General features: G+C 38.1%; 1 protein-coding gene across 2 annotated transcripts; it reads right to left on the bottom strand.

The window, feature by feature from the left end:
- Positions 1–5,561: 5,561 nt before the first annotated feature.
- RPE65 (retinoid isomerohydrolase RPE65) lies at positions 5,562–25,963 on the bottom strand. 2 transcript variants are annotated; one of them, XM_017530764.2, is made up of 14 exons: positions 25,704–25,963; positions 24,477–24,559; positions 22,895–23,045; positions 21,296–21,403; positions 21,051–21,192; positions 17,387–17,534; positions 16,092–16,173; positions 15,724–15,856; positions 15,475–15,614; positions 14,735–14,864; positions 8,191–8,305; positions 8,001–8,095; positions 7,784–7,895; positions 5,562–6,661 (listed from the first exon to the last, which is right to left on the bottom strand). In XM_017530764.2, the coding sequence occupies exons 1-14, from the start codon at positions 25,712–25,714 to the stop codon at positions 6,510–6,512; spliced, it is 1,602 nt and encodes a 533-aa protein (XP_017386253.1). In that variant the 5' UTR covers positions 25,715–25,963; the 3' UTR covers positions 5,562–6,509. The 2 variants fall into 2 exon arrangements, with proteins under 2 accessions (XP_017386253.1, XP_037595817.1); XM_037739889.1 differs by lacking the exon at positions 24,477–24,559 and having other exon boundaries at positions 25,704–25,884.
- Between the last annotated feature and the right edge of the window lie 521 nt (positions 25,964–26,484).

Raw genomic sequence — 26,484 nt, 5'->3', positions numbered from 1 at the left:
TTCTTTACTTTTTTCCAACTGTGTTTTGTAGTTTTTTATGCAGGTCTTGAACTTATTTTAAGATTATTTCTACATATTTCATTCTTTTAAATTAAATTATAAATAGAATTGCTTTCACAATTTTATTTTTGGGTTATTCATTTCTGATGCAGATAAATACAACTGATTTTTGTACATTGATCCTGTATCTGCAACTTGGCTGAACTTGTTTATTGGTTCTAATATATATATATATATATATATATATTTTTTTTTAAATGAATTCCCTAGAAGTGTCTGTATACAAATCATATAATCTGTGAATAGAGATAGTCTTATTATTTGTTCCTAGTCATATACATATTATATCTTTTCTTTTTGGTGTAATTGTTATGGCTAGAACCTTTTGTACAATGCTTAAGAGTTGTGGTGAGAGCAGACATCCTTGTATTGTTCCTGATTTGGATGAAAACTTCTGTCTTTCATTGTGAAGTATAATGTTAACTGTGGATTTTAAACTAGATACTCTTGATCAGAATTAGGAAATTCCCTTTTATTTCTACTGTTTATCTTTTATTATGAATGATTACTGAATGTTTTTTGAATGTTATATTTTCACCTACTGAGATGATTGTATGGGCTTTGTCCTTTATGCTATTAATGTGGTACATTATGTTAATTTTTGGATGTTAGACCGACCTTAAATTCCTAGGAGAAATCCCATTTTGTGATGGTGTAGAATCCTTTTTATATATTTTGAATTTGAGAATCCTTTTCTTTTTCTGTTTATGATCTCATAAGTAATGTTTTTCTGTAGTTTTCTTTCTTTTCTTAATATGTCATGGTTTTTGTTATCAGAGTAAAATGCCTCAAATAATGAATTGGAAAGTGTTTTATTCATGTCTGCTTTTTGGAAAAGTTTGTGAAGAATTGTTATTAATTTTTTAAATGTTTGGTACAATTTACCAGTGAAGCCACTGGGATTGAACTTTTATTTTGAGAAATTTTAACATGACTAATTCAATCTCTTTACCCCAATTGGTCCATTCAGATTTTCTATTTCTTTTTGAGTCAGTTTTTGCTGGTCATGTCTTCCTAGGAATTTGTCTATTCAACTTTGGTTATCTAATTTCTTGGCATACAGTTATTCATAGTATTTCTATATATATATCCCTATCTTTAAGATTATTAGTGATGTCCCTTCTTTTATTTATGATTTTAGTAATTTAAGTTTCCTATCTTTTTTCTTGGTCATTCTAGCTAAGAATTTTGTTGATATTTTCTTTCCTTTTTTTTTTTTCTTAAGATGGAGTCTCACTCTGTTGCCCAGGCTGGAGTGCAGTGGCATGATCTCAGGTCACTGCAACCTCCACCTCCCAGGTTCAAGCGATTCTCCTGACTCAGCCTCCAGAGTAGCTTGGATTATTACAGGCACCCGGCATCATGCCTGGCTAATTTTTGTATTTTTAGTAGAGACAGGGTTTCACCATGTTGGCAAGGCCAGTCTTGAACTCCTGACCTCATGTAATCCACCTGCCTTGGCCTCCCAAAGGGCTGGGATTATAGGCATTAGCTACTATACCCACCCTAATATTTTCAGAAACCAATTTTTGGTTTTATTGCTCTTCTCTTTCTTGTATTTTCTATTTTCTGTATCATTTGTTTGCACTCTAATCTTTATTATCTATTTCTGCTTATTTGAAGTTTGTTATTTTTTAGTTCTTAAGGTGGTTGTTTAAATTATTGATTTGAGATGCTTTTTCTGTTTTTAATAAAGCTATATATTTTTAATATATGTGTCTTGCAGCTATAAATGTTACTGTAAGTCCTGCATCAGCTGCATTCCATAAGTTTTGGTATGCTGTGTTTTGTTTTCATTTATATAAAGGATTTTGTAATTTCTCTTGTGATTTCTTCTTTGACCTCTTAGATATTCAAGAGTGTGCAGTTTAATTTCCACATATTTGTGAAATTTGCCAAAATTTTTTGCATTACTGACTTCTAATTTATCCCAGTTGTGGACAGAGAACATTTTAAGTCTGAAATAATTTTAAATTTATTTAGACTTGTTTTATGGCCAAACATATGGTCTAGCCTGGAGAATGTTCCATGTGTGCTTGACGAAAATGACTATTCTGCTATTGTTAGGTGGATTCCTCTATAGATGTCTATTAGATCTGTTTGGTTCTTAGTGTTAAAGTTTCTGTTTCCTTGTTGATGTTCTGCCTACTTGTTCTGTCCAATATTGAAAGCAAGGCATTAAGTAGTCTCCAACTATTATTGTTGAATTACCTCTTTCTCCCATGCATTCTGTCAGTTTTTGCTTCATGTATTTTAGGAATCTATTAGGTGCATGTATGTTAACAATTATTATCTGTTCCTAATATGAAATTCACAGAATTCTACAAAATTGTAGTTTTTATTGCTCATTAGGAAAGTAACTGGGCCTCTTTTTCCTCATCTTTAAAATGATAAAAATAGTACCATGACGGATGTAGTATGAGAAATAAAAATACTTAGCATATAGTAGGCACTCGATAAATAAGGTTTTTTCTGTTGTTTTTCAGACATTGTTTTCCCATTGAGATTGCATTGTACTAGATTTGGTATTCCTTAGGGATGTGTTTACAATCTCTAATCACTGATGCTCTTCCTATTAGGCTGAACAGAAGAAAGTACTGCATTTAGCTCTTCATCCAGATTGTGGGATGATGGAGTAATACTGCCATAGAATTCTTGGAAGATAGACTCTCTTTGAAGTCTGTTGGTCTTTTCTGCTTCAGGATATATGATAGGGACTGTCTAGATTGTCTGCCATGAGGCAGTTATCAGTTACTGATTACCCCTTGATGATATTATGTCAAAGTTTTTATTATCCTTTTACCTTGGCTGTGGCAAATATAAGGCATCAAAAATGTAAGAAACAATGGACTTCAAACAGCTTATTATTTTAAATAATAACTACTTATTAACAGGTTAATTTGTATTAATTCGATTGAGTTATTTTCCTTAAAATGAATTTCCCTTCCCTCCCCTCCCCTCCCCTCTCCTCCCCTTTCTTTTATTCTTCCTTTTACCTCTGCCTCCCAGGTTCAAGCAATTCTCCTGCCTCAGCCTCCAGAGTAGCTGAGATTACAGGCACCAGCTACCACACCCAGCTAATTTTTTTGTAAATTTAGTAAAGACCAGGTTTCACCATGTTGCCTGGGCTGGTCTTGAACATCTGACCTCAGGTGATCCGCCTGCCTTGACCTTCAAAGTCCTGGGGTTACCAGCGTGAGCCGCCATGCCCGACCAGATTTTCTTTTTTTATAGATGGGACATGATTCTCTAAATCCCTCAGAGGGGTAGCTGTTTCCTAGAAAGCACATTTCTTAATTTATTCAATGCAAATTGACAAGTTAATCTTTCCTGCATGACTTAAATCTTTCTTAGTATAATTTACGTTTTTTTCTTGTACTTTAAGTTCTGTGGTACATGTGCAGATCTTGCAAGATTGTTGCACAGGTATACACATGCCATGGTATACACATCCCTGGTGAATCTGACTATCATGTGCCTTGGGGTTGCTCTTCTTGAGGAATATCTTTGTGGTGTTCTCTGTATTTCCTGGATTTGAATGTTGGCCTACCTTGCTAGTTTGGGGAAGTTCTCCTGCATAGTATCCTGAGAAGTGTTTTCCAGCTTGGATTCATTCTCCCTGTCACATTCAGGTACACCTATCAAACGTAGATTAGGTCTTTTCACATAACCCAATCTTCTCGGAGGCTTTGTTAGTTTCTTTTCAGTTTTTTCTCTAATCTTACCATCTCGTTTTATTTCATTGAGTTGGTCTTCAATCTCGGATATCCTTTCTTCTGCTTGATCTTTTTGGCTATTGTAACTTATGTATGGTTTGTGAAGTTCTCGTGCTGTGTTTTTCAGCTTCATCAAGTTGTTTATGTTCTTCTCTAAGCAGGCTATTCCAATTAGCATGCTTCTGTTACTCATCCAATTCTTTCTCCATCCAGTTTTGTTCCCTTGCTGGTGAGGAGTTGTAATCCCTTGGAGGAGGAGAGACATTCTGGTCTGTGATGAGTTCATCCTTTTTGTGCTGGTTTCTTTCCATCTTCATGGCTTTATCTATCTTTGATCTGATCTGTTGGCTGTGAAACTCTCAAGAGAGAGGGTTTCCGTTTGTTGGTCTTTGTAGGGGTGGGACCAGCCCAGCCCTATTACCTGTCTCCCTGCTTTTAGCTCCCCATCTTTCTGGGGAGGGAGCAGCTCCATCCCGCAGGTGCTCTCAGCGCTAGTCAAAATGCCCACCCGGATCTGTGCTGACAACCTGTGGCATCAGCCAGAGCTGCCACTCAGATCTGTGCTATTAACTTGCAGTGCTTTTCAGCCCAGTGGGAATCTCCTGGTTTGTGGGTTGCAGAGGGCATGGGAGAAGTGCACTATCTGCACTAGCTGAACGGGAGTGCCAGAGGGGGAAAAGTCCCTGATCCTCTGGTCAGTTGAGCTTCCTGGGAGAGGCAGCACCCTGCCCTGCCTGGGTTTGCCCTCTTTGGGCTACACCCACTGTCCAACCAATCCCATTGAAATGAACCTGGTACCTCAGCTGGAAATGCGGAGATCACTCACCTTCTGCATCTCTCTCACTGGGAACTGCGCTCCAGAGCTGTTCCTATTTGGCTAACTTGGAGGAAATCCTAATTTAAGTTTTTAAAGCTTATATACTATATTGGACTTGAAAAGCAGCTCCTAAGCCTCTTTGCTTTAATATTAGTGATAATTGTAATTAAGAACGCCAATGATGGTGAAATGGTATTAGTGGACTGTTATCTTAAATTTGCCTCTCTCCTTTCTTCACAAGTTGGTGATCTCTAAAGATGATTGTACAACAAGAGGATATATGGTCGCCTTGAACTGTGAGACTTGCTTGATGAAAAATAAATGGGAAGGAGCCAAGGAATGATTGATTGGCAAGTGTAGGAAGTGGAATTGTAGAAATTTTTTATTTTTATTTGAAGACTATAAGCCTAAAACTCAGTTATTTTTCAGTAATTAATTTTCTACATTTTTTAAATTAAAAAATGAAAAAACAGTTTTCTTTGTGGAATTCTGTTCATTTATCATGCCTGGAGACAGAAGCCAATGGATTGAGGTTTATCTACAGTGACATATTCCATGCAGCTCCCTGGCATTCTCTTTCTTTTCTGATATTTTGTTAGTTCTATCTAGTAATTAATAATGATTACATAAAAAAATCTACAAGAGTAGGAAAGAGGAAAAAGACCAGTATCCAAATCTTAATAGTAGATGAACTTAGATGAGATCTGTATGATTTTACTATATAGTTTCTACTTTTTTGTATTTTTAGGTATTTGAAAAGTATGCTATACTGAGTATTTGTAACTTAAAAAATGAAGTTGCATCTTATCCAAATAAAGATCAAATGGATACATCAGGTACCCTGGTCAGTCGTTTCTTCAAGCTATTTTTACCATATCAAACACCATGCTGATCAGCTTAGGTGTCATGATATGTAATGCTTTTGAGCATAAAACAGATATTAAAAATAAGATATAGAACATTATTTGTGTCAATATTTATTTTAAAATAATCTCTAGAACAAAATGAATTTTTTAAAAAAGTACTTAAAATGTATTAATACCTGAATGTTAATAATTTAATATTTTTCCCCAAGTGATTGCACAATGCTTAAATATATTTAAACCAAAAAGAGGCAATAAAGTAGAATCCCCCCAAATTATCTCACAATCTGATTTTAAGTAAATGTTGCATTTGTAAGTATTTCCTCTTATGTTTTTTTAATATAGTCACTACTATATGTACTTGCTTTTATGTTACATAAGCTTTTAATATATAACTTAATCTCTAAGATGTTATTTGGTTGAGAGGCCTCAATTGATTAGACACCAATCTTATTATAAAATCAGAAATAATAATAATTGCTTGTAATAAGTGGAAAGGTTAATATTCATGAGCTTCATAATCTTTGAGCAGTTACATATATGCAAAATAATTACTGTAATTACTCTTAGATGATAGTCTCTGGCTTGAGAAAAAGTTTGGTTTGACATTTAGTAATTAAGCCTTATTGCGTGATACTGCCTTGACTCAGCAAAGCCACATATAATATAAATCCAGTGTAGAGGACTTTGGTTTTTAAATGTTAAAAATATAACTGGAGCAGACAGGTACCTAAAATATGCTCTTATAATGGGAATAAAAAGCAGTTTAGTAAGTTCACATTCATTTCCTATTTGATTGCTAAATATTTAAGAGTTTTTCAGTTATGGCCTGTCTCACAGAGGAAGTATGATTATCTAAATATGTACTTATTTTTTTTTTTTATAAAGGAATTGCTTGCTCAACTCAGTGCTTTCTGTTAAACACTGCAAAATTGTGTGCATCTGCAAGTTAACACCATGACATATCAGGCTAAAACAGAAGAGAACTTGATTGCAGACCTGAAGCTAATTTTCATGGTTTTGATACCAAAAACAAATCTCGCTAGAATACACTCAAGATTTTTTGAACAGTCCGTGAAAGGTGACAGGGATGTTAATCTCCACTTCAGCCCGGGCAACTTCACTCAAATCCTTGGCATTCAGAATCAGGAGATAAGCAGGCTTTTGTCCTGCCCCTGGGCTCACCACCACACTTAGAACTACACCTGTTAATCAGAAGTAAATAAGAAAATATTGAGTTTAGAAAGCCCAAGCTATAGATTAAATGTCACTGAAATAAGATAATATAATATAGAAATAAATATAAATTGACAAATATTGGAAACCATATGACCTGACTTCTTTTTCTGACTCTTCTACCACCTGAAGAGGTCTTTTAAACTCTTTATGTACCCTAGACTGTAAGCCCCAAGAAGGGAGTGTCATGTCTGTCTTGCTCTCTGCTATATCTTAATATCCTATGACAATGACTACAGCATAGTAAGTGCTCATTAAATACTTACTGAATAAAGGGATCTGTTCTTATCTGTAACATAAAAATATAGTACCTGCTGTACATACTGTAAAAACTGTGATGATCAAATGAAAAGTGTGTATAAAAGTCTTTGAAAGCAATAAGATATATGTATGGTTTCTAAGATCTATACCAAACCTGACTTCTTCAAACAAAATAACAAATCTTTTACAGTTTTGACTGGATATGTAAAATCATTTGGTGTGAAATGGCTCCACAATTATTTTTCTGCTTTCTCTGTAGTTTTCCATATTTTAATCCCATAGAGTGTAATCTACCTCCCTCTCCCAGCTGAGAAATAGTTAACTAACACTGATGCTTTGTAAATTTCAGTTGCTGAATTTGAGTTGCTTGCTGTGGCTCTGAATCTTTTTCTAGCCCTAGCTTATAGAAAGAACAAATGAAAACTAGTCACGGAGCTGCCTTCTTATTCTCTTGTATCTGCTATAATACTTTGCTTCCCTTCTTAGAATTATTATTTTTTAGAAGTATATCTTGGTTTGGAAAAGCAAAAACCTAAAATTCATGTTGCCATTTTTTTTTCTTCCTTGTCTCTCTCATCTAGAGCAGACATTGATGCTCCACCAGATGCCAAATGGTGCTTTCACATTTTTTTCTACTGGTAATCAACAAGGCCTGACCACAAGATGAAAATTCTTTTCAAATAAGTTTAATTCTTCAGTGCTGTTCTATTTATAGTATTAAAAATAATTTTTTAGTATTATGGAATAATCAACCTTACTCCTTTCCTAACGAACTAACATATAAAACTGCAGTAAGAAGAGTGTTCAAACACATCAATTGCTTTCATTACCGTCATCTTCTTCCAAGGCATCTGGGTGAGAAACAAAGATGGGTTCTGATGGATATGAATCAGGCTCTTGCCAAACCCAAGTTTCTTTAGTTTTGACATTCAGCTTACAGAGCTGCTTGTAAGAAAGAAAAATCAATCAAGCAATCAGTCACTATGCTTTACTTAACTGGCATATTCTCAAAGCACTGTTGTAATATTAGTAAGAAGGATTAATTACCCTATCTGGAACAAAGTGATTCAAGCCAAGTCCATATGCATATGTGTAAGGTTTCCCACAATACTTCTGGTAATTGATTTGAGGAAACTCAAATGCTGCAAAATAGAACGCATGCTTAGGAAAACTCTGGTAATCTCTTTGAATAAAACATTTGTTCACCCCGTGTGAGGTTTTCTCTAGATCATCTCACCTTGGCGAGGCCCTGAAAACAGAACCTCAGGCTCCAGCCAGATCGTCTCGTCACTGCACAGAATTGCAGTGGCAGTTGTATTGGGGAGTGTGACTAAATTCTTGCCTGTGTCAGCCTAGGAGAGAAGATAACAGAAACCTCAGTGAGCAGGAAAGAATTCAAACGGCCAGAAATACAGACGTCCTAAGTCTTGGCTCCTAGGTTCTTTTTTAGGTCAACATGCAGGATGGAACAGTGCAGGAAGCTACAGATAAGGGACCCTGGGATGTGACTGGACAAGTTATCTGTGCCTGTGTCAGTCACTGGCTATGTATTACTGGGAAAGTCACATAACCTCTTAGGCCATCAATTTTCTCTTCTGTAAACTGAGACCATCCTTGAAGAAAATTTAGAGGTCCAAAGAGGACCTCTGCAAAACAAAAAAACAAAAACCAAACAAAAATCTCAAAACCAATAATAATAATAATGTTTTTCTGCAGAACAACAAAGACTTCAACTGCCTGAGGGGTAAAAGAATGTGTATATCTCTTTCCCACTTAGTATATGTTTTGAGTTTGCTTGAAAAAAATCCTGGTAGGGCGCGGTGGCTCACACCTGTGATCCCAGCACTTTGGGAGGCTGAGGCAGGTGGATCACGAGGTCAAGAGATCGAGACCACCCTGGTTAACATGGTGAACCCCTGTCTCTACTAAAAATACAAAAAAATTAGCTGGGCATGGTGGCGCTCGCCTGTAATCCCAGCTACTCAGGAGGCTGAGGCAGAAGAATTGCTTGAACCCAGGAGGCGGAGGTTGTGGTGAGCCAAGATTGCACCATTGTACTCCAGCCTGTGTAACAAAAGCAAAACTCCGTCTCAAAAAAAAAAAATCCTTACAGTTATTTTGACAAAAAGAAAAAAAAAAACCCACTGGGCCATATGTTTCCTAAGACCTCTTGTCACACACACATGATTTTTCTGATTATTTTATGAAAATAATGGATGAGATTTTTCTAAGCACATATCTACCTATTAATAATTTCATCAAATACTTGATTTTATGTTTTGTTCTAGACTCCATTCTTGGCATTCAAGATATTTTGAAGAGTAAAGTCCCTGTACTCATGAAGTCTGCATTCTAGTTTAAGGAGATATGCAATAAATGTAATTAATAAATTTCATAACATACCACAAATGTGGACAGAAAAAAACAGAGTAGAGGAAAGAAGATCAGAAATGTGACAGGTAAGTGGGTGAAAATTTGGATAGATAGTTAGGGCAGGTCTCTTTGAACAGTGGAGACACATCTCTTAGAAGATGAGAGAATTAGCAATGTAGATATCTGGGGAAGAGCATTCAAGCTGAGAGAACAAATTGTGCAGAGGTTGAGGGAGGAGGATGCTAAGTGTGTTTGAGGAGCATCAAGGAGTCCAGTGTAGATCCTGTTGACTGAGCAAGGGGAGAGAATGAGAAAGGAGGGTGGAGAGGTCATGAGTCAGATTGTACAGAGCCTTGTATGTCATTATGAGGACTGGCTCTTTCTCTGTGAGTGATGGGAAGCCATTGGAGGGCTTTCAGCATGGGCGTGAGATGCTATGATTTATTTTTAGGGTAGCCTTGTGAGTAAGGAGGATGCAAAAGTGGAATCAGGGAAACTAGTTTGTCTTGTAGTCGTCTAGTTGAAAGAAAACAGTGGGTAACACTCGGCCAGTAGCATTGCAGTCAGTGAGAGGTGGAAGAAGTGAAAGGCAGAGTCAGGAAGATTTCCTGTCGAATAGGATATGGGATGAGGAAGAGGCATGAAAGTAAGAGAAGCATCAAGCATAACACCAAGGTGTTTGACCTGAACAATGAAAGACTGATGTCACAACAAAGACAGGAGCTGCTACAGGTGGAGTAAATTTTTGGTGGGGGAAGATGAGAAGTTCAGGTCTTGTCCTATTAGACTTGTGACATCTATTGGGCATCCAAATGCGGATGTGGAACTGGCACTAGCAGGTAAGAACGTCAAGTTTAAGAAAAAGCTAAAAATGTAAGTGATTAAAGCATGAATATTTAACATGAGTGAGTGTACAAATGGAAGATAGGGGAATCAAGGCCCTCCATCAAGATGAGGAATGAGGAGGTAGCTGGTTGAAGCAAAAATGTTAAAAGAAGGATTTTGTAAGAGCCTGATAAAAATGATAGCAGAGTGATGATCTAGGAAAAATGGGGAGAATTGGGAGAGTGATTTCCCTGAGGGGGTGAAGAAGGATGAAAGAGATCAGCTCTGGATAGGAAGACAGATAATTCAGTATATGAGTACAGATGCTGGTGGGTGGGTAGATGTGGTGGTAAGTCTATGGTTCCTTTCTGATTTCTTTCATTTGTTTCAGAAAAAGAAAACATAGTCATCAGCTGCATCTGAGTGTGGAGGCAGGAAGTGGGAGGTGGTAAAAGTTTGAAGAGAGGAGGGTGTGGAATATTTAACTAGCAAAGTGAGAGAGTAAGTGAATCTGGGAAATGCAGCAGAAAGATTTGTGGTCATGCATCTAAAATTGGACCAATTAACATGATTGTGTGTTGTCTGTACTTAGTTCAGCCTCAGAGGTATAAGCATGCAGGGAATGGAGAGTTGAATTTAAGCAGGGTTGTGGTTTTGACAAATGACTTTGATAAAGTAAGAAAGAGGCAGGAGAAATGAAGGTCTACATGAGAAAGTGATTGCAATTATTGACCATAAAGTTTAAATTGAGTGAGGAGACAGGGTAAATCCTCAAGGGAGTGAGAGAGAGCATGAGAAAGTATTGTGTTCAATGGATTCGAAGTTCTTGGTGGAAATTGCAGTCAGGCAAGTGATGTTGAAAGATAAAAAGTCAGAGTGTGTCATACATGAAACAGATTATGGAAGGAGTATACTCTTAAGTACTGGTAAAGTCAATGGTATGAGGGGTGTATATATGTATGTGTATACACGTCACTGGGCTGTGTGATTAGCTAAAATAAGATGAAAGCTTGGGGAATTTTAAGAGTAGTTAGAGGGAACAGTGGCCTGAAAGCAGCAAAGAGGGAGGACACCTACCCCAACTCCAGGCCAAGTGGTGAAAGGGCTGTACCCTTGTACAGAGGAGAAACTGCTTCCCCTGGAAATTGCTGTTGGGGAGACCAGTGTCCTTAGGAGAGACAGCCAGATTTTGATTTAAGAAAGAAGATGAAGGGAACTTTCTAAGAAAAGAGGACAGGATATTTTTCTTGTAGTGGACTACGAATTAAAAGTAAATAGTGGAAGATTTTCAGAATAGGGAAAGTATGGGAGGTGGGAGCCAATAGAGGAGAAGATTCTGCAAGATTTTGCGAAATAAGGGACTGGAGGCACTTAGTGATAATGCTGGGAAGAAGTGAGGGGTGTGCACATGTATGCATATTTAGGTACATGCATATAAAAAGTACAAATGTCTATATCTATGTTTAATATATTATTTATTTGGCTTCAAGTTAAATTTTTTTACTTTGTTCTATTTTGCTTACTTTTCTTGTTAAATTAGGCTTTCTGTTTGTTTGTTTGTTGAGACGGGGTCTTGTTCTGTTGCCCAAGCTGGACTGCAGGGGCATGTAACTCACTGTAACTTTGAACTCCTGGGCTCAAGCAATCCTCCTACCTCAGCCTTCCAAGTAGCTGGGACCTGTGGCCCTTCTATTTTGCCCTTCATTGCCAAACTTTTAAGAGTATAGACTCAGTATCTGCTTCCACATACTCAACTGCTTACCTTAAGTGCCCTGAAACCTGACTTCTGCTTGTCTCACTGTATTCCGTTGGAGATCGCTACATCTAGTGCTTGGCTTTTAGTCTTCATCCTTTCAACTTGTCTCTAGCAATGGGCCCTGTATAAACCTCGCCCGCCCTCATCTTTGTGACATTACTCTCTCTTTGTGGGAACTAGGGCTTTCTGGTGGCTCTTGTTTCTTTTTCTGGCTTCTCTTGTTTCTACCATTTGCTGCACGTGAGTGTTTTCTGGAGCTACTGTGCTTGGCTGTCTTCTTTCTCAGCATTCTCTGGCTCTCAGATTCCTTATTCTAAAAATAAGCAAATTTTGAAGGTTTCTTTTGGAAAACCTATTCTAAAATATGATTTTTCCCCGTTAGCAGTCTTATCTCTCTATTCTTATATATTTTATTGTCATTTCAATACCAGTAATCATCAGCTTTTCTTTTGTTTAAAACCTTCACTGTCTCCCCATTACCAGTTCAATAAAGTACAAATTTCTTAGCCTGGCTTTAAAGTCTTCTAAGATTACAACCTACTTTTGTAACTTTTAATCCCATTTACTCTACTACTTTTGCCTAGGTTCCAACCAATGATAGCAGCCAATTCTCTCTGCGTTTCTCCCTCTCCACTTCTGTCTTTCCTCAAGCTGTTCTTTGTCTTCAATTGTTCTGCTTCAATCCCATCTCCACCTGCCATATTACTGCCACTTGCAAATAACTGTGTTCCATGAATCTCCCCAAATAAGTATGACTACACCGTTATCTGCCTAGCTATTAAGAAATCAATTGATTCCTCCTGAGAGTACTATTCCTGTGTTGACATGCGTGGCTGTTCCTGAATCGCCTTCTTTCTCTCTGATACACTGGGTAATGGGCTCCATAAGAACTACAAGTGTATTACTTTATGTATCCACTGAAACCAATAGAATGATGCCTGTTGTAGTGGCTACTCAATAACTATTGGAAGAAAGAGAAGATGGATGAGATGATGTTAGATACTTTTTATCATTATTACAGTTCCCTATTCTATAATTAGGTAATATTTCTTCAGGCAATGATAACCATACAGTTAGAAAAATCTTTTTCCTTTATTTCGAAATGTGAATATTCAAGTTAAGTGATCCTCCTTTATTTCCCTGATTTAAAGATGATTGTAATTTTAGCATTGTTAGCAAAATAAGAGTTTACTGAAATTAACTGACTCATCCATTTGGTAAGTATTTTGGGGACACTCAACTACATGTTAGTGATATGCTTCCTAAGAAGAAAGCAAAAATCCAGAAGGTACCCAGACTGATCTCTTTCCATGGTCTTTCTTCGGAGCTCTGGATCCATGTATAGCAGCCACCTATGGAATGCTTTGCTAAGATGGCTAGTGGGTACTTTCACGTTAACATGTGTAAAGCAAACTTACTCTTTTTTTCTGTAGCTAGTTCCTCTTACTTCTAGGTTTTCAGTTCAGTGAATTATACCATCATTCACTCAACTGCTCAGGGTAGAAATCTTAAAGACATCCTGAACTCCTTCCTCTCCCTTACCCCTCATATGTAATTAGGCACCAACTGCTGTCGATTTGACTGCCTAAATATCTCTCACCTTTGCATCTTTACCTCTCAGTAACTCAGGTGTCTATTACCTTTTATTTGCCTCATTGCTTTAATCCTGTAATAGGGCTTTTAGCCTCTACTCTAGACTCCCCGCCTTCCAGTCTGTCCTCCATGATGCTGCCAGAGTGACATTTCTGAATCACAGATCTAATCATGTCCTTAAAATACACACACTTAAAATGCTTAAATGGCTCCTTGTTATTTATATAACACTCGAAGGGTTATATAGCCCATCTTAGTATTTCTCCAACCCATCTTTCCAGTCTCTCTGCCCAATACCCATCTCCCCTACATTCCTAAGTAAACCAACCTCAGCAACTACTTTATATCTCTAGATGAAGTCTTGCATTTTTAATTCCTCCTTGCCTTTATAGAAGCCCTATTGCCTGTTTGTAATACTCAACCTCAACCTCCTCCTCCTTTCTCATTCTTCATAGAGCTCACAAACTTGCTTAAGAGCAGTGGTGTTTGGTTCTAAATTGAGTTCATTTTCTACTACACCATATCTAAGCCTCTGGTACAAAGTTTTACATTCCATGTAGCTGTTTCAATAATCCCTTTTGTGCAACTAGGGAGAAAATAGATATAAAAGAAAGCATATATTCACATATCTATATGTGAGAATTAAATTTTATTGATTTTGACTGGTGTTTCCATCACACTGCAAACTCTAGATGTTACTCTGGTTATTCTAAAAAGGCAGTCTCTAAATACAGGGAGAAAAAAGTAGAAATAAAGAGATGACTGTCTATTGTTAGTAATGATTTTTAACCTCTAGAGATATTTTTCAGAAGATTTATAGAAAACCAAAATAATGAACTGGTTTCCCCACAAGGGTATGTTTTCATCTCTCCAGAACTTCAAATTATTTAAAGTATTTATGTTATTGGTAAAGTATGATAGGAACAGTGGATCTGCACTATTCACCGAGAAAGTATATGTTAAAGACAATTTTGTAAATACAAGAACAGCAGATTTAGAATAAAAAAACCTGGTTCTTATCCTGGCTCTGCTGCAGTTGCTTTTGCTAAGTCACATTACTCCTCTGAGCTTTCGTTTCATTTGTAAAATGAAGGAAGTTTAATTAGTTTATTTTTAAAGCTCCTTCTAGCTCTCACATTTCAAGACTTTATGTATAAACATGAGGCAGGAAGACAATTCCTGAGAGAGATGAAACGTCCTGGTTAAATCTGAAATCTATGGAGAAGCAGGTTACCTTGTCAATATTCAAAGGAAGCACATATCTCCTAACTTCAGGCTGAGGAGCCTTTCTGGCATTTTTTTTCACCTCTTCCCAGTTCTCACGTAAATTGGCTAAATATAAGTAATTATAAACAAACTCAAATCTGCAAAAATACAAAGTCAAACATGAGCACAGGCAATTACAAATAATTTTAGAGAGATGATTCATGCCTTTTAAAGCACAAGTGCCTGCCTGTTCTTTATTCCACAACCCAGAAACTGCTATTGAGCCAGGAGCCCTTTCCTCTGCCCACACCAGGTGAAAATAAAGAAACCTGCTTAATGGACTTAGTAACAGCAGCCTTGAGATTCTTTCTGTTCTGCCTCCTGTCACCATTTTGTTTGTATCTTTAGGGGCTGCTGTCTTTTCAGTGACTTGTCTAGTCTGAAAAATGCATGCCTTTTTCTCCCTTCCCAGAGTGGGTGGGGTTCAAGGTTCCCGAGTGATTTTGTCAAGTTTAAGTTCACTTCTCAGGCTACAGACCTTTTGTTTTCAGGTGGGGTTCGTGGACCTGATTAGTTTTCAATCATTAACCATAGTTTTGATGTTCAGATTACCTAAACTCCCTACTGCTTTTTCAATTACATTTTTTTACTCTCGCATAACTCTGGCTGTTTTAGATGTGATTCACATTGAGAGTAGCATCTCTTTAAAAGCCTCCTAATTTCCAGGAACAATGAGAGATGCAGCGTTTGTCCAGTGTCCTTTCTTACCCTTTCCAGCAGCAGAGATCCACAATCAGAAACCCATTGTCTTCATAGGTGTTGATGTGATGGAAGAGGTTGAAGGGAGAAGTCCTATATTTATTATTGAGGTACTTTTTCCTTTTTTTGTCAGCAATATGAAGCCAAACCTTAAAAAATGAGAAAAATATTTTGATGCATTTCAAAAGGAAACAAGTGTACGTTATTAAACACACCTTCTTCAGAATCACAAACTTGACAAATATATCTAAGACTTACCCCCATGGTTTCATTGGACTCAAAGCAATCCATGTAGTTGGCTCCCCAAAGACTCCATGAAGAAAGGAACTTGAACAGGTTAATTTTGACTGGTGTCTCCACAAAAACGATGTAGTTGGGAGTCAGACCAAAGCTGTTCAGAAACACAAACAGGCTTGTGAATAAAAGAGCTGATTCTCAAGCCACAAACAAATTTGTATATATGCGGTATGCTTAGTTAAAAATCAACAGTGCCTACATGAAGTTTATTATGTTTAAATTTAGTTTTCTGCAAAAAAATATTGTGATCAGGATTGGTATCAAAGGTAGGCAAAGCATATCTTTAAACTTGAGTTTTCCTGAAGATTCATAGCAGGCCTTCAAGTTACCTATGAACGTAAGATGGCTTGAATCGGTCACTGCAGGGGAATTGTACAACGATCTCTGACTTGCTTATTGGATCTTCCTTGTCTGAAATAAAGTGGTTTTAAAAGGCTTTGGAACAGCCTCTTATTTTTTTTTTAATACAAAGCATTTAGAACAGCTTATACAGGCAAAGAAACACGTTGATTTTTTTTAGAGGGGTTATTTTCATATTCTCCATCATTGGCTCTTCTTAGTGAAATTACATGTGAAGCTGCAAAATCACCCAGGAAAATCCAAATAGCAGCAGATTTGGAAATGTGCACTCAAATTGGGCTGTGGCAAGCAGAGTATAGTGGAGTCACATCTTGCAATAGCTGGAGGTGGTTTTAGGTCAGGGGAGTAGGGGAAAACCTCAGAATGGTCAAAATGCCTTTTGCAACAGCTTAAGCTGCCCAGAGGTTATAGTTTAGATGGGTTTGTGTCAATAGCCCTGTACAGTAATTCTTATGCACGTTAAAATTTACTTACTAGTAAATGAATGGTCCTCAAACTTTAGTGTGCATCAGAATCACATAAAAAGCTTCTTAAAATACTGATTGCAGGCTCCACTCTCAAAATTTCTCATTCAGTCTGCCCGGGACGGGGCTCAAGGTTTGTATTTCTAACAGTTCCCTAGGTGATGGCCTTGGTCCAAGGACTACACTTTGAGAACTGTACTAAGTAATACTAAATAAAAATCTGTAGACATTCAGATAATTCTATCATCAAGGTGGTTAACAATGAACCTGGCAATAAATAGAGAATGAATGGAGAATTCTAGGGTACACTTTTTTTGCTGTAGTTTTGCTGTAGCTTTCGATAGTATTTCTGTGAGTTAATAGTTTTGTTTGTAGTTTTGGGAATTAAGCAGAACATATTTAGTACACTCATATATGTACGTATGCTATTATGCACACATGTATGCTTATTTAATTTAATTTTGCCTAGCACATGAATAAGTGCTCAATAAATGTTTGCTGGGTTTGAATCCAAATTGTATATGATCAAATCCATATATTTATATTATACTACATTTTTAACATTCTAGAATAGAATTTGGACTCTTGCTTTCTATATTTTCAACTTGTCATTGCTTGATGTGGTGCCCTTGGGCACTAGGCTCCTTATAGGGTAGGGGTGAGGGCAATACTTCTAAAGTCTGAGAGTAATTTAACTATCCACCTAATGCTATTCTGATATTCTGATCTTTCTCACAATACAGTAACTTTCTCACAATACAGATACTTGTTTTCAGAAGAGGACAGATTGGTAAACTCACCTGCTTGCAGTGGAGGGATCTTTACAATGTTGTAGGCAATTGAAAAATTCTTTCCAAAGCAATTACCAATGTTGTAAACGGTTCCATCATTTTCAATGTGGGGGTGAGCAGTGGCTCCATTGACGGAGACATAGTTGCAAAGATCAACCTACAGTAGTAAAGTGAATGTCCTCCCATTGAGAAAAGGAAGATTACATTATCCTTTGTCCCTAGTCTGAGGCCACCACTACCCCTTAAACTCTCACCCTAATTGCACTTTCTTTTTCTTTCCATCTCTGGATTCGACCCTCTTTCGCCTCAAGTTCCCCTCTTCTTCCCACATACTGCCCCCTCATGTGTCTGAATCTGGAGTTACCTGTGACATCCGTTTCTTTGATGTATACCATACAGTACTCTGGCTAGTACTTTTCTTTTAGCATATGCATGTTGGCTTCAGATCATGTTTGGGTCCTCAGACTTCTTTATACTCTTCTTAATGTATTAAATGTAATTGTATAAAATTGCCAATATTCAATAATTGTTGATTTACAAAAATGGCAATTTTGTATGGTACTATGTAAATACCCACTCTGTGTCTTGCACATAGTACTATATGAGTTTGAAACTCCAAGGGGCCTCAAGCTTCATCTAGTAAAGAAATTCTTAATTTAAGTAGACTTCAGGAGAACCATGGGTCTCTTTGAATTAAGTTTAAACATTTCTGGCAAGAGCATTCAGCATTTAATTCAATTTTATGTCTCATAAGAAGTTTAGAGCTATATATGTAACACAAATCTCTCAGTTTGCAGAAGGATAAATTGAGGTCCCAGAGAGGTCAAGTGTCTTGTTTAAGGATAAAGAGTAACATGTTGGCAAATCAGCACTAGATTTCTACCTGGGACCTACTTGGTAAAGATTTATTGAATGAATAATTAATGGAATATTTATTTATCTAACCAAAATTCTTTCTATTTAATTAGGGGGATATTTTTTAAAGCATATGACACTTCAGCACCCTTATTTAAATAATAGGCAAGATATTCATTTATTCAATCAATGATTTATCAAATGTTCTGAGCTTTCACTGTGTGCCAAGCACTGTAAAAAGGCCCAGGAAAGAGAAAATCCTTGCTTTCAAGAACTTCAGCCTAGACCATCTGTCCAATATAGAGATCACTAATTTTTAGATAGAACTTCAAATTCAGTTCCTCAGTCAGATTAGCCACATTTCAAGTGCTTAATAACACCAGGATGGTGCAGTTATAGAACATTTCCATTATTGCAGAAAGTTCTTTTGGATAGCACTGCATTAGACCAATAAGCTGGAATAAAGCACTGTGAGTGTGCGATGGCATCGTAGAGAAATGCCATCTAGCCCAGACTGAGGAATTAGGCAGATTTCTTCTGAGAAACGCAACTCCAACTAATATTTAAAAGATAAGTAGAGTTAGCCAAGCGGTGTAGGAAGACAGTGTGCTCCAGGGAGTGGGAATCCTAATGTAAATGCATAGACTTGTGAAATAATGTGTGCTGTTTGGGGATTACTAGTCAGTTAGCCTGGCTGCCATGAAGGGCACAAATTAGAGTGGACCAGCCACAAAGACCTTCACTTGGACTTTATTTGGGAAGTTATGGATTCCCTAGATAAATACTTTTACATTTATATTTTTAAAACTTTCTACTGCTGCCTTGAATAAATTGTATTTAAGGGTATCAGTCTGTAGGCAAAGGCACTGGTTAATTATAGTAAACAATCAAAACTTTCACATTTTTAAAATTACATTTTTATGTGAAGTTAGGGTTCAGTGCTAATAAAAATGAAACCTGACTCCTAATAAAGTCTATTCTGGAGCCGTACCATGGCTTCTATGTTTCTAATTAAAATACCATGTCATTGTAATACAGATTCCCTATCAAAGTTAAATGAATGACTTAGAAACTCAGCTTCAGGTCTTCTCTAAATGAGCTGCACACACACTTGTACATGGTTACACACACACAGATAAACAACAAAGAGCAATGGGGAGTATCTGCTAAGACTTAGTAAATAGTCTGGAGAGAATCATAGATCAGTTTGTACTATTGAGACTCAATGTGGAGACTGTTTTTTTCTTCTATTTCTACCAGTACTGCATTTGTGATTCTGGCCTTCAGTTTCACCTACTGGTCTCCTAGCTATACTGTATCTTTTTTGCCTTCCCATAAAGCTCACACATGGTCTCCCAAATAAAATCTTAAAGTATAGCTCTACTCATACTACTTCTTTGAGCAAAAACTTCCAATAGCTTCCTATTAGCTAAACAACATATTCCAAATGTTTAGCCAATTTTTCAAGCTTTTATTTTCAGCCTACCCTGGGTCTCACTATTCCCCTTGACATTACCTACTCTAGGCGACAAGTTCTCTACTGGGAGTGTTATTGCCCGCTAAGGGAAGATTCGGAAATGTCAGGAGCATTTTGGGTTTGCATAATGATTGAAAACATGACTGGTGTTTAGTGGATGAGGCCAGGGATGCCAAACCTCTGCCATGTGTGGGATGTCCCTATGATAAGGAGTCACCCCTGCCTAATGCCACAGTAAGTACCTTCACTGAGAAATGCTGCAAGTCTAGTCAAAAGAGATTATTCCCATTTTCATGAACGCCTTCTACCTCTATGCCTTTGATCACCTTACCCCTTTCATCAAGCATATCCCTTCTCTAAATTCACTGAAGTCATACCTCTCCTTCAGCTTCCAGCCCAAAGGCTTTCCTTCTAAACCTTCTTTGACCTGTCCCACCTTGCATTGCCAGCTACTTCCAAAGCAATTCCTTTCACATTTGTGCTTTCTCAAAGGATTTTCCTTCTTAAAGGACTCATCATATTTCTTGTCCTATTACAGTTATATATTTAATTTCTCATATAGACATTAAATCACTCGAAGACAAAACAATGCCTTATAAATAGGTGCATCTTAGTAAATATTGGTTTAAAATGAGTATCTGTTCTAAGGGCTGCTGCATTGAGATTCCCTGAGTTCTCAGTAAAATCTGTCACTTCCTAATATTGCTGAAATTTTGTTCTATGCCATTTCATTCAAGATATAGCTTTATTTCTAATAAGAAGAAGTGTCTATAAGAAAGGGAAAATTAGTGCAACATACTTGCATAGAATCAAAAATAGCATGTTTTTCAATATTAGTAGATATAATTTTTTGAGCACTCAGTATTTACCAGGTTCATGCTAGTTTATAAAAGTTATGAAAGGCGGGGACCATGTTATCTTACTCATTGATCGATCCCTTGAGTCTAGCATAAATTCTGAATATGGAAGCCCCCAATAAATATTTGTGCCATGAAGGAATGACTATGTTAGGCATTTTATATGAGTTTTCTTCAATCCATAGGTTTAAAATTTTATAGGTGAAGAAACAACGTTTGTCCTGTGCCAAATAGCTAGTCATTGTTGACAAAGCTAGGATTTGAAACTTAATCTGGCTCTCATATTCTTTCCACCAAATGCACCAATTTCAGGAAAGCGTCATAGACAAAGGCAATCAGTGCAATCCATTTGGAGCTTTGAGTGGTCATTCCGTGTGTCCTCATCACGTCAGAATTTTACATTCACAGCCTGAAGAATTTATGTTGAATTAATTTTAAGTTCCAAATTCTAAATTCCTGAACATCACCTAGCACTGTGTCCCACCTGCTTAATTGTCTCCAAGGTCTCTGGATTAATCTTCGTAATAAAGTTGGTCTCTGTGCAGGCGTAGTAATCTTCCCCCACTGGGTAGACATTAACAAGGGCATTGTCGGTAACCTCCACTCCTCGAAAGTAGGAAAAAAACCTGTAGAAGCAAAAGGATTTTTCAGTCCAGTAATTTTCAAGCCATGGGAGAAAAAGGGCTAATGTAAAATGTCTTGAGTAACATGCAGTTTGGGTTCAGTAACCTGGAAAATATATTCTTGCAGGGATCTGGGAAAGCACAGGTGCCAAATTCTGTTATGACGATCCTTTTCTCAGTCATTGCCCGTACGTAAGCATCGGTGCGGATGAACCTGAAGGAAGTGAAACATAAGGAAGGGTATAGAAAGGAGCAAGCTGTGCGGTCCGTGTGGAGCTTAGAATGGTTATGCTAGTGTCCTCATCAAGTCAGAATCATAAATGCACAACATGAAGAATAGTTTTATTAGCACACTTTCTTGGGGTGAGCAAGCAGGGCAGATACAATGTCCCATGAGTTTAACTTTCTTTCTTGTAAACCTCACAGATGAGGAAATCGAGGTTCAGAGGAGTTAAGTGGTTGGCATATGTGGCCAAGCTGGGTTAGAATCCTAGCTGGCCAGCGCTGGACAACATGAACTTTTCGTATCATACCATGCAGCTCTGGGGGTATTTCACATAGGACCTCCACCTCTGTAACCTCTCACCTATCAACCTAAGCTTACTGGGGAAATTCAGGCATGGTGTGCTGATTATATTCCTCTCAGTCTTTTTCTGTTCCTTTTATGTTTTTCTTTAATTTTAACATTTATTTTCTTTTAAAAAGTAAATATTCTTGAATTTCATCTCTTTCCCAGACAGGTTTGCTAAACCATATCTCAGAGTAGATAGGATACCTTGCCCTTGATTTCTCATGTGGAGAGCCAATTAAAATCTGATTTTGCACTTTTATTGGGAAGAAAGAGTACCCTGGTCTGTTGAAGGTATAGGAAACTCTATCTGAACTCCAACCTAAGCTCTCATGGCTGCATTTCTGTTTGACATCATATGTTTCTCTTTTATTACCATGCAAGTTGTCCTGCTTCCAGTCCCCTTTCACTTTTTCTTTACAGGTCTTTACAAAATGCCTGAAATCTCTGGTGATTAACAAAGCCACCAATAGGCTTGAACATTAAAGCAGAAGGCAAAGCAGTTGTTAATCTTTCATTAACGGGGGTTTCCTGGAATGATGATTTAGGATTTCAAGGCTTTTAGCAATAATCTCTTGTTTTCAGAAAACTTCTCTTTCTGACATCACTATGACATGCTTTGTCCTTCACTACTTTGTGGTAGTCCCCCACCTCCTTTCCCAGTGGTCTTTGCAATTTTATAAAAAGAAAAAGGAATCAAGATGGCCAATGATTTAATAAGACTAATGACAAGCATCACAAAAGCTATTATTACTAAGCGCTTTGTGTGTGCTAGACATTGTGCTCTCATTTAATGCATGTAATGAACGTATGAGCTATATTCTATTATTTTCATTTTACTAATTATAAAACCAAGAATTGGAGGTCACTGTCTTGCCAAAGGTTACCCTCCTAGGCAAGTCATGTCTGTTGATTACAGGATTTAAAGCCAAGCATGTTGGGCCCCAAAGCCCTAGTCTTTAGCTTCTCCTTTATTCCGTGTTAGTGTTCCCACGTGTCCATGCAGACACACTGGCCCAGGAAGAAAGTGTGTATACAGGTTACCTACTGGGTTCAGAGGTTAAAACTCACATGGGAGGAAGAGCTGGACCTAGGTCCTACTCTGGGGAGGAGAAGTGACATTGAGTGCTGCTTTACCTTCTGTGGTATGTGACGTGTCCTTCTTTAAAGTCAAACTTGTGCAGGAGGGCTTGCCCATCAAACAGGTGGTAAAATGGCTCAGATCCAACTTCAAAGAGTCCTGGCCCACATCGAAGGAGACTGCCAGTGAGCCAGAGGGGGATCCTGCCTGTGATGAAGGGGAGACAGAACATTGCTTCTTATCCCTGCCTTGGGCTTGTCCTTGGTAAAGCAGAATATATCAGCAGCCTGATTGGGCAGCTTCCTTTTCATAGAGCTGGCAGTGATTTTCATTCCCAGTCCTGGTGCTGGACAGCCCTTAGAAAATGTCTGCTGACTTGACTCTCCTTCACTAGGAGACCACACGTGGGAAATGTGGCAATGCCCCAGAGTGTGGATAAAGGGCTGGAAGGAGTGAGGGAGAAGCATCTTGAGAGGACTGGGACTCTCCACAAAATAGATTTTCCCGGACCCCAATCCATTTGCCTTTTGTCATCTCAATTTTTTAAAGAAGGTTTTCAAATATCTTGATATATGTTAGTGGAGTGAGAAGTGGAAGGTTGGGTTAAAAGCAGGAATAAAGATATTTTTAAAAGATGTGTCTATAGAAAAAAACATTTAAATGAAAAACAGGAATCCTGGCTCTTTAAAACCTAGAATTACATCCCTCTGCAAATGTGAGCTACTGCCTGGATGAAAGTCAAACTGCTGTAGCAGGAAGTCCACAGGGTTGGATGTCAGGGAGCTGACTTCCAGGCTAAGATTAGCTCACATGTCATCTCTGGACCTCAGTTTCCTCATCTGCAAAATGTGGGGTACCCAAGATAGTCCTTAAGGCCTCTCAGCTTTGACAGTTAGGTTTGTCCCTAAAAACCCAGGTAGGTTTATCCTTTGAGAAAGACAGTGCTTGACAGTGTTTTGTTGATTCTTACCAGTGAATTTTTTTTTTAAGCAAATAGATTATTTTCTATAGCTAATAATGATAATGATAGTAATAATTACTGTCTATTGATCTTTTTGTCTTGGATGTTGGGTGAATCATTCTATTTACATTAGTTCATTTAATTTTAACTACATCCCATGAGGTACATTTTGGGTTTTGGTAGGTAAGGGAATTGAGGCTCGGAACTTATAAGTAACTTAGATTATTCATAGACAGTGAAATGACAGAGCTAGGTTAGCATCTTCATCTGCCTCCCCCCAAAACCAACGTTCCTCCAATATAATGGGCATGAAACCCACCACCCTTTAATATTCCCAGGTGCTTGTCACTGGGCCTTCATTTGTTTAGACACCAATGGAACGGACATTTATAGGGCATTTACTCTGTGTCAGGAACTGAACTAGGCACTGACAGTTTGAAGATGATAAAGGTATAATTCTGATCCTTAGGGAATTCCAATTGGGCAGCATTTTTCTACATTAGAGAAATAAAGGCAAATGAAAGAAAATGAGTTATTGCTATAAAAAGCCCAAATCACCTGATTTCTCTCCCTGTGACCCACATGGGGAGTCTGCATTGAGCAATGGAAGGAATAGGAAGCCAGAGAAGAGAGACTTGGGCAGAAAAGAGGATGGCTTCAAGGTGGGCGAGACCAACCTGTTACATGAGCTGTGAGCGGCGAGGACAGTTCCTCCACAGTTTCAAACAGTTTTTTGTAACCACCGGCAGGATGCTCGACCCTGAAATGGTGGAAGAATAAAGAAGCCCATGTTGATGCTCAAAGTCTGCAGAGATAGAGGCGGCAGAGCTGCAGGAGAAAAGGCACGCTAGGGCTGGCTCAAAGCCTATTCACTCTTGCCAGGAGAAGGGTGGGGAGCATGTGGGGATGGGGGTGGGGGAAAACTACTCAGGTGTGGAAGGGGGTCCCAGATCACTGCTCTGATGTCAAGAGAAATGGCCTGTCTTTTAATGTCAGTGGTCACAGTGGACTTAATCCTATCCTCTGCAGTTTTTCCTTACTTCGGAAGACAAATCAATCAATCCTATTGCTATCACTTCACTTCCTGAAATTTGTTCCTAAACAGGGGCTTTTGCACAGTATTCTCCCACCCTATCAACATGCTCAGTTCATTACATCATTTATTTTCTTGCCTCAAGGAGAGACTCATTCATCTTCTTCCCAGGGGTTGAGAGATGAAAGCTTTTTGGGTCTGGTACCTCATCCTTCGTTATTTGCTCATATTATACCATAATGTTTTCCCCACTTTCTCATTTCTCTACCAGTCTCTAAGATCTACCGTACTTTTTCATCATAGTAAGACCAGGAGATTTAGGTTCTATATTTTTGTTTATTTTCTACTACCCCTCTTCAGTTTCATTTTATAACTTCAAAGAGTAGGATCTCTGACCAGACTCAATTACAATAATTACCTTTTACTAAACAATTATTATGTTCTACATACCATAAAAAAGAAGTTTGCATAGTACTAGCTCTTTTAAATTTCATATTAACATAATGGGGTAAAAGCTAATGTAACACCTTTCTATATATGGGAAAAGCTAGACTTAAAAAGTTAGGTAATTTGTCCAAAGTCACACAGCTAGGAAATGACTGGGCAAGAAGTGGAACTCAAGTCTGTCTGAAATCCCCATACTGAAGACTGCTTCCAAAGCCCGGGCTAAGTCACACAAACCCCCCATACTTAGAACCTGAATTCTAGATAGTTGCTTTAATACATAAGCAGGAAAAAATTTCCCCACCAAAATTAAGGATCTTTGCTAAACAGGTTATTAATCAATGCCTTCTCTTCAGGAGCCCTTGAAATAGCACATTTATCATGAATCCACTAAGGTAATTTTAAAAAGCCTCTCAGAGATACTTACTGGATAGACATTTTCTTCCAGTTCAGGATCCAGAGTTCTGGCACCAAATGCAGAATGAAGAAGCAAGTTCTCAGCCAGGGGCCTTTTTATGCCTTCTAAATCCCATACAAGGGGTTATGGCTTTGGGAGCCCTTCCCCACCCCTTCAGCTGAGGGAGGGGGAACAGAAGTTGCTTTCAGCTCTCAGATCCTCCTGATGCTTGAGCTTTATTTGGGCTTGCTGTTCCCATAACAGTTGTCTGGCTGTTTTCCAGAGACCTCAATCCTTCCCAAGGAGAATGAGAACAGATTAGAAAGAAAGGAGCAGCGTGGGGTGGCCAGCGTCAGACCTGAGCTGATCCCAGTCACCCCACTGGACCTTGGCACCATTCTCTGGGGCCCACCTCCCCCTACTGCCTCTGTGCCTTCATTCTCACCCTCATTCAATCAGTCACTTATTTTTAAAACTATCTATTACATACCATCTATGGAACAGACAGAGATGGGCACTGTCCCTGTCCCTGTCCTCATAGATCTTATAGCTCTGTAAGTGTTACAGGAAACAAACTATTCAACATTTGATTAGTCCAAGACTGGAGAGGTATAGAATGTTACAGCAGCACATTGTACACCTCCAACCCTCTCTAGCCACCTTATTGGTCCCATTCAGTGCCCATAGTCTTCCAACCAGGTTGAGGTCTATTGATTTGCTGAGAATCAAATTCTGCATATCTTCACTTGTCACTAATGCCTGCCTGCTGTCCACCTCACCTTCTTGTGCACTGGTATATGTTTGGCACTCA

Source organism: Cebus imitator, unplaced genomic scaffold, assembly GCF_001604975.1.
Source record: "Cebus imitator isolate Cc_AM_T3 unplaced genomic scaffold, Cebus_imitator-1.0 Scaffold3, whole genome shotgun sequence".
Classification (NCBI taxonomy): domain Eukaryota; kingdom Metazoa; phylum Chordata; class Mammalia; order Primates; family Cebidae; genus Cebus; species Cebus imitator.
The sequence above is the reverse complement of the archived record's forward strand: the minus strand, read 5'-3'. Positions and strand labels throughout refer to the sequence as shown.

Bases quoted from the DNA above. Each gene is read 5' to 3' on its own strand.
- RPE65 (XM_017530764.2), bottom strand. The intron at 16,174-17,386 runs GTGAGTTTACCA...ACTTTATTTCAG, and splicing joins GATCCCTCCACTGCAAGCAG to ACAAGGAAGATCCAATAAGC. The intron at 7,896-8,000 runs GTAATTAATCCT...TCTTACAAGCAG, and splicing joins ATCACTTTGTTCCAGATAGG to CTCTGTAAGCTGAATGTCAA.